This window comes from Petaurus breviceps, unplaced genomic scaffold (genome assembly GCF_028583685.1).
Source record: "Petaurus breviceps papuanus isolate PSGF00001 unplaced genomic scaffold, PetGlider_PUasm1.0 446, whole genome shotgun sequence".
NCBI lineage: Eukaryota > Metazoa > Chordata > Mammalia > Diprotodontia > Petauridae > Petaurus > Petaurus breviceps.
The window spans coordinates 3,753,558-3,770,184 of NW_027186338.1; the positions used below are offsets into that span (position 1 = coordinate 3,753,558).

The window sequence follows — 16,627 nt, forward strand, 5'->3', positions numbered from 1 at the left end:
CTCTGTGTTCTATTTCTGTTTGTTTAAATTCCTACTTGCTAATACACTTCTAACATGGATGATTACCTGTATATGTACTGTGTAGTTAGGACCTGCAATCCACTTTAGCAGATTGTAAAGCTTTGGAGGTTTTTATAACCCCAGCCCCCTGTGAAACAAAGGTCCGTATGTTCAGAACCAATAGTCTCCCACTGATGTTGTGTGAATGTGTGGTAATTAACACTATAGCCTTTGAAAAACAAAATTTGATGTTGTCCTAACAAAATCAATGTAACTATTACAAGAAAAAAGCTATCAATTGGGAGAAAAATCTTTGCCTCATTGATAGGGTTCTGATAGTTAAGATATATAGGGAACTAACATAAATATAGAAGGGCCAAATTTTCAATGCATATATGAGTATATGGAGAGACAGTTCTCAAAAGAATTGCAAGCTATTAACAGCTACATGAAAGAGAGCTCCAAATCATTACATATAAAGTAAATGCAAATCCAAACAACTGTGAGGTTTCACTTCAAACTTACATGATGTGATGATGAAAAAAATGACAAAAGGTGGGAATAGGTGATGTTGAAGGTATTTTAGAAAGACTGGAATACTAATGTGCCAGTGATGGAACTATGAATTGGTCTGACCATTCTGGAAAGAAATTTAGACTCATGTGTAAAAAGTTACCCAAATGACTATACACTTTGCCCCAGAGATTTTGCCATCAAAGAACTCAAATACAGGAAGAATATATATCAAAATATTCATAGGAATACTCTTTGCGAGATCAAGAATTGAAAACAAAGTAGACATACAATGCCTGAGAAATAGATAAACAAATTATGGTATGTGAATGTAATAGAATATTACTGTGCCATAAGGAATTAGGAATGTGAGGAAATCAGAGAGGCACAGGAAGATTTTTATGAACTGATGCAGAGTGAAGCAAGCAGAACCTGGGAAACAACATATACTAGGAAACTAGGAAAATAGTAATACACACAATGAAAATTTCCAATGGAAATAACAGCTATAAAACATACAAAAGTGAATCCTGTGCAGATAAGAATAACACAAGCTGTGCAGGCATGGATGAGTTGTAGACTACCCAGTTGGGGGGGCAACACATATGAGAGAGCTCAGATCCGCTGGTGTATTAGGGTATAGTATATACTAATTTTTATTTATTTTTTTTTTTGCTTTCAGAGGCAATTGGGGTTAAGTGACTTGCCTAGGATCATACAGCTAAGAAGTATGTTAAGTGTCTGAGGCCAGATTTGAATTCAGGTCCTCCTGACTCCAGGGCTGGTGCTCTGTTCACTGCACCACCTAGCTGCCCCAGAACATGCTAATTTATGAATTCTTTTATTGGGTAGTTAGAAGCACCATGTCACACTGGATTTAGAAGACTAGTCTTGGAGTAAAGAAGGCCTAGATTCAAGTCCTGCTATTTGATCAATGGCAAGACATCTAACTTTTCAGTGCCCCAGACAGGTCTCTAAGAATATAAACTAAAGACAAATCATAGGGGCGGCTAGGTGGCACAGTGAACAGAGCACCAGCCCTGGAGTCAGGAGGATCTGAGTTCAAATCTGGCCTCAGACACTTAACACAAAAACTAGCCATGTGACCTTGGGCAAGCCACTTACCCCCAAATTGCCCTTCAAAAAGCAAAAAAAACAAAAAACAACAAAAAAACCCAAAAGACAAATCATAGACTCTAGCCTATGTGGTTAGAGGACTTTTCCATCCTGGGACTTCCAATATGGAATGAGATCCTAGATCTGGGCAAAAAAAAAAAAATGTATATTAAAAACATCCCAGGCACTGTGGTATAATGGCTAGAACATGGAGCTAGTAAGACCTGGATTTCAAGCCCTACATCTGACATGTATCAGCCATGTAACCCTGGACAAGTGCCCTGGGCCACATTCTGAGACTAGGAATTACAAAGAAAGGATCACTTGCATCAGTGGAGGGATTGTCCTCATCTGGGAGTTCCCAGTGAAATCACAGGTCCAGGCCCAGTCAGTATACCTGGTATGATTGTTAAGGATGACTTAGGAATTGCCACGGCCACTCATAACTGCCTGGGTCTCTCTCCCGTGAGGAGAAGGAGGGACTGGAGTTGAGCAGGAAACCTGGATGGGGGAGGGGGGGGGCGGCGTATTGTTTTAGGGAGTGCTCCCTTTGAAGGTACTTTCTTTATATCGCATGGCTCCCTATTTTATGCAAAATGTCCAGGTTCTCACCGTGACACAGCAAAATGCTAGGTCTAAAAACAGCAGATTCCAGTGAGTGTGAGCCCCACAACATCATGATTCAAAGTTGTCTGGAGCTTCAAACTGGAGGGATGCTTGCTTGCTTGTTTGTTGGTGTGGTCCCAGCGTTAGATCCCTGTTACAGACAGATAAAGGGATGAGACCTGGAAAGGGGAATTGACTTTCCCAAGGTCAGACTGGTAGCCAGGAGAAGATCTGGGACTTGGGATTTGGACCCAGGGCCCCTAATGCCAAAGTCATTGGCATTCCCAATACACCATGTTCAGTTAATTGTTGAGTTCCTCGAGAACTGGGCTGACCTGTTCTTTGGGATCCTTAGCATTGTCAGTACCAGAGAGCTTGTATATATGCTGAATTGATGTTGATCTTCCACCAGAAAATGAATTGATTCTAAGGAGACCCAAGCAAAGCAGGCTGTATGGCTGGTAGTCTTATGTAAGCGGTTTTCAAGTGCACGCTTCATCCCCACTGAAAGCACCTCTCTCCTGATTTTTCCATTTTTACTCTGTCCTCTGCTTATGCTTTGCCCTGGCTCTCTGCTCTGGGTGACCCTCAGGGCTCTCACAGAATTCAGTGGGAATCAGAGTAACCCTTGAAAAGTCACTGCAAACTTGTGCTCTGGTTCCATTAGTCAAATCAGAGGAAAAGTCAAGTTTCCTCTACCATCTGGCTATGAGCTCAGTCTGGTCACCCAATATCTGATCAGGGAGCTAATCCTACACCATTCCAGCCATCTCCTGACCCCAGCTCAGTACCCAGAAGCTATCAGGGCACAATCCCCTTAGATGAGGCATTCAGCCCCATTCCCCTCCTCTCAGGTACTGACAGAGAAAATAAGGATTTTCTTTCTCAGGGATCAGAAAGGGGGGGACATGTTTGATAATAAAGTTGTTTAATAATAAGGATGTTTTGTTTTGTTTGTTTTTTGAGGTTCAGTCTCCTTGTCTCACCCTGGTTGGACAGACAGTGGGCCACTCACTGGCTGACCCTACCACTGATCAACACTGATGCTTTGAACTGCTCCATTTCTTTCTGGACCAGTTCGATCCTCCTTGGGCAGCCCAGTGGAACCCTGATCACAGGAGATGCCCATGTTGGTACCAGTCTCAGGTCGGGCATTTCATTAGCTGTACATTTGTTCTACAGCTCAGAATTCCCAAACTCAAGCAACTCAATGGCCTCAGCCACCCCCATGGCAGAGATTACAGACATGCACCTCTGGGCCTGGGCCCTCCTTACATTTGTGAAACATTTTACAATTTTCATTTAGCGTCACCTTCTCATTCAGGGAGGCAGTGCTGTACAGCGAATAGAAGGTTGACTCTGGAGTCCGAGGGCTTGGGCTCTATTCTTATCTCTGTTCGCTGCCTTGAAGGGAAGGGAATGAGAATGTATATAGTGCCTAATATGTGCTAGACCCTACACTAAGTATTTTTTATAAATTTTGTCTCATTTGATATTCACAGAAACTTTAGGAGGTAGGTGCTACTATAATCACCATTTTGTATTTGAGGAAACTGAAACAGGCAGAGGTTAAGTGATTTGCCCAGAGTCACACAGATGTTATCTAGCTGAGGTTGGATCTGAAGTCGGGATTTCCTGACTCCAGGCCCAGCACTCAGTCCACTTTCAACCTCACCAGCAAGTCCCTTGATTTCCTTAGTTCTCAGTTTCCTAATCTGTAAAGTGAGTTGAACTACATGTCCAACTAGATGTTCCTGAGGTCCTTTCTAGAGCTGAGTTCTAGAATTTCCCCAAGGAAGATGGAAGGAAGAAACTAACTGGCATTATCTCTTCATGTTGGCAGAAGGAATTAACTAACACATAGGAACTGGGGCTCAGAAAGGAGGAAGGATCATTTCTCAAGGTCTTGGAATATGGACTTTTGGGACGCCAGAGAGAACTCTTATCTTTGTGCTGTGTATCCAGCCAGAGCACACTCTTCAAAGTACCCTAGAGACAGGGCTACCTCTGAAACACAGAGTGGAAAGCTTGGGAGACAGAAAATTAACAAGCTGAGATGGACTGTTAGGTTCACAGATTTAGAGCTGGACAGTACCTTAGCGGCCATCAAGACCACCTCCGGCCCTCACTTTTATGGATGAGGAAACTGAGGATCAGAGATATTGACTCATCCAGTGTGTCTAAGATGGGATTTGAACTCTGGGCTTTCCTGATTCCAAGTCCAATGTCCTATCCACTTGGGCATTCTCTAGGAAAAGGCCATCTAAGTTGGAGAGACAATTTGTCCCTTGGGGATATGGGCTTGGAGGCAGTGGACTTCCTAAGCAGAGAATGGCCCACCCTGGATGGAGAGCGAGAAGGGAGCCTGCTCGGAACCTTTCACACAGAAACCAGACTGTTTACCCAATAGTGGCATTTACTGAGCTCTGTAGGGTCCAGCAGTGGGGCAGCAGAGCTTGGACCCTGTAGGGCTCAGGGTCAGCAAGACTTAAGGCATCAGGGTCTAATAACAGTGCACATGGTGGAGTTAAGTCCACCAATGAAAAGTCCCCAGAGTTTTTCCCACTCCATCACCATCCATGGTTCTCAGGCCCCAGTGGCAGATGAGGCTCAGTGGTGAGGGTAGGCTTGGCCTCTCTTTCCCCGAGTTCTGGCACAGTCTCTTGGCCTCGGATGAATCCCCCTACCCTGTGGCCAAGGCTCATTCCCGGGGAATGAAGACGGCTAGCAGAGTGATGAGAAGGACCAACAATAAACCACCAATGACCAGGCCCAGGATCACTCGCCATCGGATGTTCTCCCAGCGCTTCTTCTGGGCCAGCGTCTTGGTTGTCTTGCTGAAGGCAGAGCTCTGTAATGATGGGTATAGGGAGAAGCTTAGTGCAGGTTCCCAGCACTGAGGAAGGGGGTCTGAGAGGTCATCCAGGTCAACCCCTTCACGGCTCTCTTTTTAGCCTTTGTCCCCAATAGCTCTCACCTAATTCCTGAATTCCACCCTCATGGATAATCATGGATCTAAATCTATAAGGTGCCTCAAAGGCCATGTTACCCAAGCCCCTCATTTTACAGTTAAGGAAAGTGAGGTAGACAGAGGGTCACTGACCTGACCAGGGTCACCCAGCAAGCTAGATCTGAGCTTGGGTCTTCCTGACTCCAGGCCTAATGCTCTCTCCACTACAACACAGCATATTGAGCCTTGACCCTTAGTTTCTTGCACCCCCATTGACTTAAGAAGCCAGAGAATCTCCTTTTGTGTTTTGTCTTTGATTTCCCTTTTCTGCCTTTGGAAAACCTGAGGGCTGCAGGTAACACCAGTAAAATGTTTGGGAAAGACTGATGTAGCTTCCCATAATTTTCCTACTCTGGGGATCACTCCCTGCCCCATATACCCCCCTGCCCTGGCCCTGAGTGCTGCACTCACTCAGGTCCCAGCATGCTCCTGTCTCACCGTCTCAGCCACATTCCCACTCCCCCTCCTGTTCCCTGTTCCCTCTCCCCTGTTCCTTTCCTTCTATCCCAGCCCCGATTCCTCCTCATACCATATCAAGCAGCTGGTCAGACCGCTGCTCCAGCTCAGCCAGTTTGCCATCCCGCTCCAGGACCCGTTCAAAATTGTTCAGCATGATTTCGGTCACCTCATCTGCCTGCTGTTGGCACCTCTCCAGGTCTTTCCCTGCCTGGATACCAAGGCCAAAGTTAAATCATGTCATTCCTTCCATTTTGGTGGAGGTATATGACAAGGTCATAGATTCTGAGCTGGAAAGAACCTCTGAGAACATCTAATCTATACCTCCCACCCCCTTACCCCTGCCAATCTTTCCTATAAGGAAATGATGGTGCAGAGAGGTTAAGCAACTTGCCCAAGGCTGCACAGGTATCGAGTGACAGAGGCAGCATTTGAACCCATGTTCTCTGACTAAAGTCATCACACTCTGTATTGCACCACACTGGAAGGTGATTCAGGATAGTACCCGTCTCCTCCCCCTCTAGACTTGTCTTCCCTCTCCTTAGAGGCCCATTGAGGACCTCTAAGGGAATGGAAAGATGTTCTAGCTTAACTCCTAATTTGAGAGATAAGAAAAAGAACTCCCCAAATGGGTGTGACGTTCTCAAGGTCATTTGGCTCAGAAGATCTGGAAAGATTGGCTTTGAGATCTGGAAGAAACCCTCCAGGCCACTGAGTCTAATAGTCTCATGCTCTTTCCTCCTTTTTCTCTTTCTTTTCTTCTTTCCTTTCTATCTTCCTCTCAATGCCCTTTGTTCTTACACTGAGGTCACTTTCCAATATGGCACCCCACCTCCACCACCATAAAATCCTCCCTTGTAACAAAGAAAAATGTTTAATCAAAACTAACCAACTTGGTGCCCGTGTCTAACAGCACCTACAACATTCTAAGCTCATCTTTCTCCACCTGTCTACCCAGGTGTGATTCATCATCTTGTTCCCTGGGATAAAGGTGAGTCATTACAATCCAACACCATCATTTTAGGGAGGACACTAAGGGTCATTGAAGGGAAATGACTTGCCCAGGGTCAGTCAGTCAAGCATTTATTAAGCACTTACTATGTCCATGATCTCAGGGAACTAATTCTCTAATGGGGAAAACAACAAGCCAACAGCTATGTGCATGTAAGGCATATGGAAGACACATGCAGTGTAAATTGGAGGTAATCTCAGAGGGAATGACTGGAAGGGGGAATGAGGCAGTGAGGGGTGCATGCAGAAGGCTGGATTGGAGCAGACTCTTGAAGGAAGCCAGGGAAGTCAGGACTGAGGTGGGGAGAGACTTGGGACAGGAAGACCTCCCAGCCATAGGCTATTGCACAAGTTCAGGTGCGGGGTGATACTGGCTGGCACCAAAGTGGCGGCCACGTCAGACAGTGAGGGGCAAAGGAAGGAAAGAATGAAGATGTATCAAGTTTCTTCCCTCAAGGAGCTTACATTCCAATGGGAAAGTCAACCAATATTGAGGAATGATCCTCAAAGGGTGCTGAGTGGATCTGTAGGATAGTTGATTGATGGCTTTCCAAGAATAACAATGTTAGCTTCATCACTGGCAGGGCAGAGACCACAGATTTCCATACTCGCCTTCCAGTCTGACATCTCTAGCTATCCTCCACCTGCCTCGGGAGGGGTCCTTCCAGTGCGTAGGGTTCCTTTCCCAGTGTTAAGTGTAGGGATATTCTTTCTGCACAGGGCATTTGAACCATATCTGGACTGTGGCTTTCCCATCAGAGAACAAAGATGAGGAGAGTTACCATCCCAAAGTGGAGTGACTAGAAAGGATGCTGATATGTAAGGCTGAGCATGAAGGAGAACTCAGCTTTCTCTTTTAAGATCTGAGACTGGCTAGACCAGTTCTGCCTCCAGTCCCGCCCATATTCTTAGGGAAAATTAAAGCTTTCCTTTACTCTTAGGAAAACCACAGGTTTTCCTTCCATTGTTCAGGGTTGTGGTTGAGCTCACCTAGACCAAAGTAGTATTTTTGTAGCTTGAGTTGACAGCCTGACCAACTGCAGATTGTTGATTTGGGAAGACTGGACTAGAGCCTGAGAACAGGAGGGACCCAAGACTGAGAAACCAGAGGGAAGAAGGATGATTGTGGCCTGAGGGACCAGGCACAGTGTGATGGAAAGAGCCTTGGACTCTGAGTCAGTAGAAGAAACCCTGGGTTCTATTCGTGTCAGACTCTTCATGACCCCATTGGGGGTTTTCTTGGCAAAGACACTGGAGTGGTTTGCCATTTTACAGATGAGGAAACTGAGGCAAACCAGGTTAAGTGACTTTCCCAGGGTCACATAGCTAGTAAATGTCTCATGCTAGTTTTGAAATCAGAAAGATGTCTTCCTGACTCCAGGGCCAGCATTCTATGCTCTGGACTACCTAGCTGCCCTCCTTGGTTTTGACCCTTGCTCTAATAAGCTGAGGTCTCAGACAAGTTGCTTGACTTCTCTGAATGTTTTTTCAATGCTTAGCACATAGCAGGAGTTAATAAACATTGACTAATGACTCATTAATGAAATAGACATTAAAATAGTTCACTACCTATCTCCCAGGGTTATGATTAGAAAAGTACTTTGTTACTCCTAAAACTAAGAGAGAAATTATTTTTATGAGTAGTAGGAAAAAGCCTTAATCTAGAGAGTGTTATAGAATAGAAAGCATTGGAGGAAACCGAGGGGTGCTGGGAGCTAGATAGCAAAGGGCAGGGTCTGGGAGCTCCTCTGTGCCTTGGCTAACGTCTGAATCAGATCAGTTACAGTCAGCTCTTGAGTAGAGTGCCCTCTCACCGACTGACAGACTGACTCTCTGGCTGAGAAGCAGTTTTTCAAGTCCTATCCCAATGATGGCGCCTTCCTAGGACCGCTGCTAACCCTTCCCCTTCCTGACTGACTGTCCACAACACATCTCAGCTGTGCTATGCATTGTACTGCTGATTTATTTTATTATATTATTATTATTTGCTTTTTAGAGGGAGGAGGTCAAGCAACTGGGGTTAAGTGACTCGCCCAAGGTCACACAGCTAGTAAGTGTTAAGTGTCTGAGGCCAGATTTGAACTCGGGTCCTCCTGACTCCAGGGCCGGTGCTCTATTCACTGTGCCACCTAACTACTCTTGCTGATTTATTTTAAATTCGATTCAAGTGTGACACATTCTCCGGAGTTTAGAACTGGAAGGGTCCCTCTCCAGTCCACCCCCTCAGTTTTGCAGATGGGAAATCCCATCTTCACCAAGGGAAGGAAGGAGGGAAACAATAACAGCTAGCTTTTGGGTAGTGTTTTAGGATTGCAAAGCACTAGAAAAAATACTTCATTTGAATATCACCTGCAAGTAGCTAACTCACAGGGCAGCTCAAAGATCAAACGAGATAATGTATGTAAAGTACCTTGCAAATATTAAAGTAATATAGAAATGTCATTTATTAATATCTACAAGATACCTAATTCATGAGGGGAAAAATGTATATTGTGACAGAAAGAAAACAGAAGTTTCATTTCTATTTTCTCTAGGGTAAATTTCTTCCTGAGCTGATTTATCAATTTGATTGTTTTTTTTTAAGTGATTAAAAATATTTGCTACCTTGACTCTGGGGTAAAAAAATCTCATTTGATCTTTACAACAACCAACAATTGGTGCTATGATCATCACCATTTTACAGATGAGGAAACTGAGGCAGGTAAGGGGTCAGTTAGTGAGTGTCCAAGCCTAGATTTTTCTCAGCTCTTCCTGACTTCAGGTCCAATCTGTTTCTCTTTCTCCTGCTCCATGCTTTTCTTCTCCACAATGTGGTATCAGGGGTGGGAAGTCCAATATGGTGTCAGAGAAAAAAGTGGGAAGAAGACCTGAGTGTGAGTGCTAGCTCTGAGCGAGTCAACAGAGTTCTCTTCTCTGATGTGGGGGATCCTGCCTGCACTGCTTCCCTGACCGAGTACCATATGAGCTACTGGGTGTAAAGGACTTTGGAACCTTACAAATGTCCTGTGAATGTATATTACTGGTCACTATTATGCTGATAAGATTTCAGGCTCCATAAGGTCAGGGATGTGCTCTGAGGACATGTTGAGGCAGCTAGACAGTGATGGAGATAGAGCACTGAATCTGGACTTAGGAATGCCCGAGTTAAGATCTGACCTCAGAAGCTTGTGTGACCTTGGGTAAGTCACTTAAACTCTACTTGCCTCAGTTTCTTCAGCCTTAAATGGGGATAATAGTAGCCCCTACTGGGCAGGGTAATTGTGAAGATTAAATGAGGTAATATTTGCAAAATGGTAGCAGAGCGCCTGACACACAGTAAGCATTAATAAATACTTATTTCCTTCTTTCATCTTATAACTAAGCCCAAGTACTTATTAAGCCTCTAAATATATATATATATATATGTATATGTACACACACACACACACATATTATGAGTTCAAATTTGACCTCAGATGTTTACTAGCTGTGAGACTCTGGGAAAGTCACTTTACCCTGTTTGCCTCAGTTTCCTTATCTGTAAAATAAGCCAGAGAAGGAAATAGCAAACCACTCTAGTATCTTTGCCAAGAAAACCCCAAAATGAAATCACAGAGTCAGACATAACTAAGAAGACTGAACAACAATATATATTATATATACATGTATGTATGTATGTATATATATATATATATATTAGATAATCTTGACTCTTGCTTTTGAGCCAAGATGACCTGAGTTCAAGTCTTGCCTATAGTATCACCAGCTGAGTGGCCAGAGAAAAGTCCTTTAACCAGCAGAAGCCAGAACAACTAAGGCTCCAAGTAAGAGACAAATTTGCCTCGATGCATTGGAGGAGGAAATTCCTATATCAAGTGTTCTCTGTATCCATCAATTTACAGAACCAGATTCTTTTAAAAGTCTAGAAAATCATTCTTAGATACTTTGTTATCTCTATTTCTTCAGCCCGTGAGGAACTATTTGGGAAATCCTTTGGAAATACTGAAAAATAATTTAATATTAAAGTAGAAGCTATTTTTAAGAGTTGGAACAGTTTTTTCTGAGGTATTAATTATGTCTGAGTTTTAGAACTCGGGAATGGACATACATTCAGGGTAGGTTTGGGGTGATCGACAGGGCAAGGTACAGGGAAAGCAGAGGCCAGAATGGGGAAGTGGAACCATTTTCTACTTTCTCTGGAAGAAGAGCTTTATTGTAATCTCATTATTCACTTTTGGAATCTGGTTTTTGTACCTATGGGAATCAAATTTAAGGATAAGGCAAAAGACCTGGCTTCAGATCTCACCTCTGATGCTTTCTGCCTGCTCTGGGTAACCTGTATGGCAAGTCACTTAATCTGACTGGGCCTCAGTTTCCTCATCTGTAAAATGAGTAGGTTGGAGTAGCTGGCCTCTGAGGTCCCATATAGTTCTAAATCAGTGCTCTTGGAAGAGTTAGAGAAGATCTCAGAGGGGAAATTGAGGCTCAGAGTGGTTTAATGACAAGCCAAAGGTCACAAAGCACGAATCACAGAATATGAGAGTTGGGCAGGCTTTCAAAGTGAACGCTTAAGTAACCAAGAATGCCTCTTATTTTGCTCTAAGAGAACCAGTAAACTGGAACCCCTCACCTCTCAGAGCAGCCAATTCTGGTTTGTTTTTTTTTTTGGACAGCACTAATTGGTAGGAAGTTTCTCCTTACATCAAGACTAAATCTGACTCTTTCCCACTTCCACCCATTGTTTCTAGGTCTGTTCTCTGGGGTGAGAAAGAACAAGTCTCTTCTGTCTGCCACTTAAAAATGCTTTAGTGGTCAGCTATGGAGCCCCTCCCCCACCTCCCCAGGTCTTTTCTCTGACTCAAAATGGAGCCATTTCCTTCCAATGATCCTTATATGGCATGATCCCAAGGCCCTTCACCATGCTGGTGGCTCTTCTCTGGCCTCGATCCAGCTTATCATTGTCCTTCCTAAATGGTGTTAGCTACTCCCACCCCCCCTGCTCCCTGTGCCTCTGTGGGATGGCTAAGAGTTGACTCTGCCTATAATTTAGGAGGGGGCTATTTTTATGTCCTACAGCTGTGTTCCTAGCTCACTTTCCCTCCTATAAGCCCATGCCAGGCTTACACAATTAGTGCCCAACAGGACCCTACAGATATCTCCAGTTCAAGCCTCTTGTTTTTTTCTTATGGGTGAACAAAGGAATCCAGAGAGGGGAAGGGGCTTGTTTAAAGTGGTCACAAAGTTAATAAGGTGGCTAACAAGTCTGACACCACACCTGACAGTCTTTCCTTTAAATACTGCTTTCTAGTATTCTGTTTCCTATGTTATGAGCCTCTGGGGTCAAATTTGTGCCTCATTTTAAGGACCAGACTTTGTGGAGGGATTGCCTGGGAAGTGAAGGTAGCTTGGATGATAACAGAACTCCCACTCTGCAAGGGAGGCCAAGGAAAAGGACCCATGTTCAGTCCCTGCCTTGCTGCCCCTTTCCCCTGCTCTGTGCCTCAGTTTCCATTCAATGCTGTTTTTTAATCAAAAGGATAAGAAGAATCTAACTCTCTGGGGAAGGAAGAGGGAAGTCTGTATTTTGAAACAGAAAGAAACAGAACCAAAACATTGCAACAAAAATTTTAAAAAGAAAAGAAATGACTTTGTAAACATTTTGCAGTTACTTCTCTTGTGTATACCCCCCCCCCAGAAGAATGTAAACTCCTTAAAGACAGGGACTCTTTAGTTTTTGTCTTTGTTTTATCATCAACTAGCACAGCCACTTGCAAGCAGGAATTAAGCATTTTCTGGCTTATTGATTGAATTTATCTCTTCACTGTGTATAATGTGAAGAAAAGAAAGTGTAAGACCCAGCCTTCCAAAGGCACAATTAAGTTAGGATAGGAAACAGCTAATCAGAATGCAAAGCAATAAAGAATTAATTAAGTGCTAAATTGTCTAGTGAAAGCCAGAGAATGTTGAGGGAGCTGCCAGATTAATAAGAACTAGGCTTGGCAGTTGGGTGGGACTTGACCAAAGTCTGAAGAGTGGAGGTGCGGGGAGGAGGAGGGAAGGACATTCCAGCAAGGGCACCCATATGTAGGAAGGTCCAGTGGTTGGAATCAGCAGAGGAGGCATCTCAAAGGAGTAGCCTGAGAGGGGAGGAGCTGTCCAGGAATGGAAGACGAAATCAGAGCAGTAAAGTAAGGACAATTTTTGAGGTATAGACAGAAAGAGGAATTTGGGCTTGAAGTGGGAGGAGGAGAAATGAGAACTAGTATGCTGGAAGGTTTCCCAAGGGAGGAGTAGAATGAGGAAAGCAGCATTTAAGGAATAGTATCAGCTGACACTTACAGAGTTCTTCAAAATTCAAAAAGCACTTTCTACATGTACCTTATGTCACTGGAGCCTCAGAACAAGCCTGGAAGGGAGATACTACAGATATTTTAGATAGGAAAGAAAGCCAGAGAGGCACAGCTAGTAAGGGTCAGAGGTGGGATCTGATGCCAGGTTTCTCCCAACACTCTTCCACAGCACCTCATCACACCTTCATTAACTATGTTTGACTCTTACTATAAGAGCATGAATAGACTCTTACTATAAGACCTACTTGTGAATAGGAGCAGCAGCCTTCCCTAGGAGATGTCTCAGATGTTGTCCTAGACTCTTCATTCTCTCTCACTTCTCATCTATTGCTTAGTCCTGTCCATTCTACCTTCCCAACATCTCTCTCCTATATATCATCCTCACCCATTCTCCCCGCTGACACTGCCACCATCCTGGGACAGATCTGAATCACTTCATGCCTTGTAATAGCTTTCTGGTTGGTTTCCTTACATCTCCATTTGATCCCTAGAATCAAATGTAAAACTTGGGCTTTCAAAGTCATTCACAACCTGCCCCCTTCCTACCTTTCCATGACATATGACCTAAGTGATGCCCGCTTCCTTGCTGGTCCTCACATAGGACAGTCCACCTCCTCTGCATTTTCCCTGGCTCTTCCCCAGGGCCAGAAATATCTCCCTTCTTTCTCCATCTCTAGATCTCCCTGGCTTCCTACAAGTCTCACCTAAAGTCCTACCTTTTGCAAGAAGTCTTTCTCAGTCCTCCTTAACATTCATTCTTTCTCTCTGAGATTATTCCAAATCATCCTTTATGTATCTGGTTTCTACATAGTTATTCCCTACACACACACCTTCTATGAGATTGTGAGCTCCTTGAGGGTAAAGATCATGTTTTTGTATCTCCAGCTCTCAGCACAGTGCCTGGCATACAGTAGGTCCTTAAATGCTTATTCCCTACAATTACTTTCCATTACCTTGCATATACCCTACACATACATAATTAATTCTTGTTTGTCTTTCAGATTAGAATGATTAGAATGTAAGTTTCCTGAGGGTTAGAACTACTTTTTTTTCTTTCTCTGTGTACCTAGGACAAGCACAGAGCCTGGCACATAGGAAGTCATTACTTAATAAATGCTTGTTGACCACAATTGGCAGACTATTGCACTAGACTAGAAGCAGGGAAATAACCCTGTCTGTAGACTCTGATCTTGTTTCAGGGCTAATATCCTTGATTCTCCCTCCTGTTCCTTGAGTATCAAGTACTCTTCCTTCTTCCAAGTCCCCTCCTTTAACCTGGTTGTTGGGCCAGCACAATTCCATTCAAGGGTCCCGACCTCTGCTTCTTTCTCCGAATCCTCCATTTCCTGCCCCAGCCCCCCATCTTAACACCATCTTCCTGCTCTATTTCCTCTTCCTGCCTCTTGTCCCTAGAGACAGAGCCATCTAAGCCCTTTCAGCCTCAGAACCACCACCATATCCACATCTCTGCCCTTTCTGTCCTCAGCAGCAGTCTTTAAAAAGTCCAGATGATTTCCTGGCAGGCACAATATTCTCCATGGAGCACTCTTTGTGGGGAGGGAAGAGGGGATGCTAGTGAGAATTGTCAGTGTCTCAATAACAGAGTTTCAACTCAAGAGTACGATCCAAGAATGTAGTCTGGGGAATTTGGGGTCAAAGTGAAGGGACATTTCAACAAAGAGTTTGTGAGTTGGGAGTGTTTGTAGTTTCTCAGAAACCTCAGTGGGATGTCTTTATCCCCCTCCTAGCCATTTCTGGCTCTCATTCTCCATAAACAAACCTCTTAGTAAGAAACAGCTCCATCCTCCAAGAAGAGGGTTAGGGGTTAGCAGTGGGGAAGGGCAGGAGACTGAGCCAAAGAACCTTAGTACTTGTGTGACCTTGAACAAGTAAACTACTTAGCCTTCCTGAACCTGGGCTTCCTCATTTGTTAAGATGAGTAGGACAAAATTACCTGCCTCCACCCCACTCTCAGTCCCACAGGGTTGTTGTGAAGATCGAATGGAAGGAAGGAAACAAGCATTGATCAAAGTACCTACAATGTGCCAGGCACTGTGTGCTAAGCCCTTGAAAATATGATCTCATTTGACCCTCACCATAGTAGGTGCCATTGTTATCCCCATTTTACATCTAAGGAAACTGGGGCAGACAGAGGTTAAGTGATTTAAGTTATTGATGTATCAAGGAGCTCTGATTCCCTTGGTAAGGAAGTGGGCTACAGTAACGTCGGTGGCCGAGGACCTGAGCTCTGCTTCTTACTAGCTGAGTGACCTTGGACAAGTCACTGCAAACCTCTCTTGGCATTGGTTGTTTATTCTGCAAAATAAGGGAGTGGGGACCGGCTCTAACTTACAGCCTTAGAGAATTATCTGATGCTCAGAGAGGTTCCCTGTTTATCATACAGCTACTAAATGTCAGAGGCTGGAATCTGAATCCAGACCTTATTGAGCCCAGGGCTCTAATCACTACATACACCCTGTTGCATACACAGCAAGCACTCAATAAATGCTTGCTGCTTTGCCTTGACTTGGCTGCCTATTGATAGCAATAATCTGTGACTGCACAGATAATCTCCAGGGGAATTCCTTAGGAATTCCAGGGACTTTCCCCTGGCTGACACCCCCCCCCTTCGATCTAGTACTCCCCCCATCCCACTCCTCCGCCCCGTTCCGACCTCCCGAACACCATCACTGTTCCCTTCAAGTCTTCATTACTCTCAGGGCGGCCCCTCTCTTTCTCCTTCCCTTTCCTCCACACACCTCACTCCCTGATTAGTCAGGGCAAGATAACCTCCCCGAACCCGTACTCTAGATTCCGAGGCTCGGGAGGAGGACTGGTGGGGCCACGCCAGTGTCCCATTATGCTCGGCGTGGGCCTGAAAAAGTCCCCAGGCTCCTCTTGAAAAGTGATCCTTCCTGCCTCCCCCCCCCTCGATGCCCACTACCCGCTCTGGGCAGCCAAGGTCCGCCAGAGAGCACGCAAGCCAGCGCGAGCTCACCTGTGCCAGTCGATCAGCCCGGCTCCCCTCTGCCTGGGGCTGGGAGATGGGGGCCCAGCTCGCCCCACTCCTGCCGAGCACTTTCTCTCCGGGACCTCCCCTCCCCCGGCCCATCCCGCAGCTGTCCGTGCCCCTCTCCAGCCCCGCCAGGCAGAACCTCTCACCATGCTGCCGCTGTCCCTCTCTCCTCTGGTCAGTGTTCCAGTTGTGCGTCTTGTCGGCCGGAGGTGCCTGGGGCAGCACAGGCTTGGGGGGCGGGGGGGATTAGATACACACTGGGAGGAAGGAGGGAAGAGGCGGAGCCAGGGTCAGAAAGGGGGGCACCTCCTGGGCCGGGCGGGTGGCAGGGCTGAGCGAGGTATGACTCCTGACGGCCCCTGGGCTGTGGCAGGCAGAGGTGACGAGGCGAGGCAGGAGGTGCTTTGACTGCCCAGGACACTAAAGCGAAATCGAAAGTCCCCCGAGAGTTGCAGAGTGCGCCCCGAAGTGTTCGCTCTCCTCCCGCAACGGACTTCAGCCTCCTAGCCTTCATCGCAGCCTCCTTCCAAGAAGCAAAAACGAGCCAGACGAGCCAATGACGGACTGGGG

The 16,627-nt window shown here is 45.3% G+C and overlaps 1 protein-coding gene across 2 annotated transcripts; it reads right to left on the reverse strand.

Moving 5' to 3' along the window:
* Positions 1-4,633: 4,633 nt before the first annotated feature.
* Positions 4,634-16,360, reverse strand: VAMP5 (vesicle associated membrane protein 5). Of its 2 annotated transcripts, none has more exons than XM_069101085.1 (3): positions 16,204-16,360; positions 5,775-5,912; positions 4,634-5,086 (listed from the first exon to the last, which is right to left on the reverse strand). In XM_069101085.1, the coding sequence occupies exons 1-3, from the start codon at positions 16,204-16,206 to the stop codon at positions 4,937-4,939; spliced, it is 291 nt and encodes a 96-aa protein (XP_068957186.1). In that variant the 5' UTR covers positions 16,207-16,360; the 3' UTR covers positions 4,634-4,936. The 2 variants fall into 2 exon arrangements, with proteins under 2 accessions (XP_068957186.1, XP_068957185.1); XM_069101084.1 differs by lacking the exon at positions 16,204-16,360 and adding an exon at positions 16,040-16,190.
* Between the last annotated feature and the right edge of the window lie 267 nt (positions 16,361-16,627).

Coding starts and splice junctions, on each gene's coding strand:
- VAMP5 (XM_069101084.1), bottom strand. CDS start 16,153: ATGGGCCGGGGGAGGGGAGGTCCCGGAGAGAAAGTGCTCGGCAGGAGT. Junction 5,913..16,039: donor GGGCTGATCGACTGGCACAG/GTGAGCTCGCGC, acceptor CTTGGTATCCAG/GCAGGGAAAGACCTGGAGAG. Junction 5,087..5,774: donor CTGACCAGCTGCTTGATATG/GTATGAGGAGGA, acceptor CCATCATTACAG/AGCTCTGCCTTCAGCAAGAC.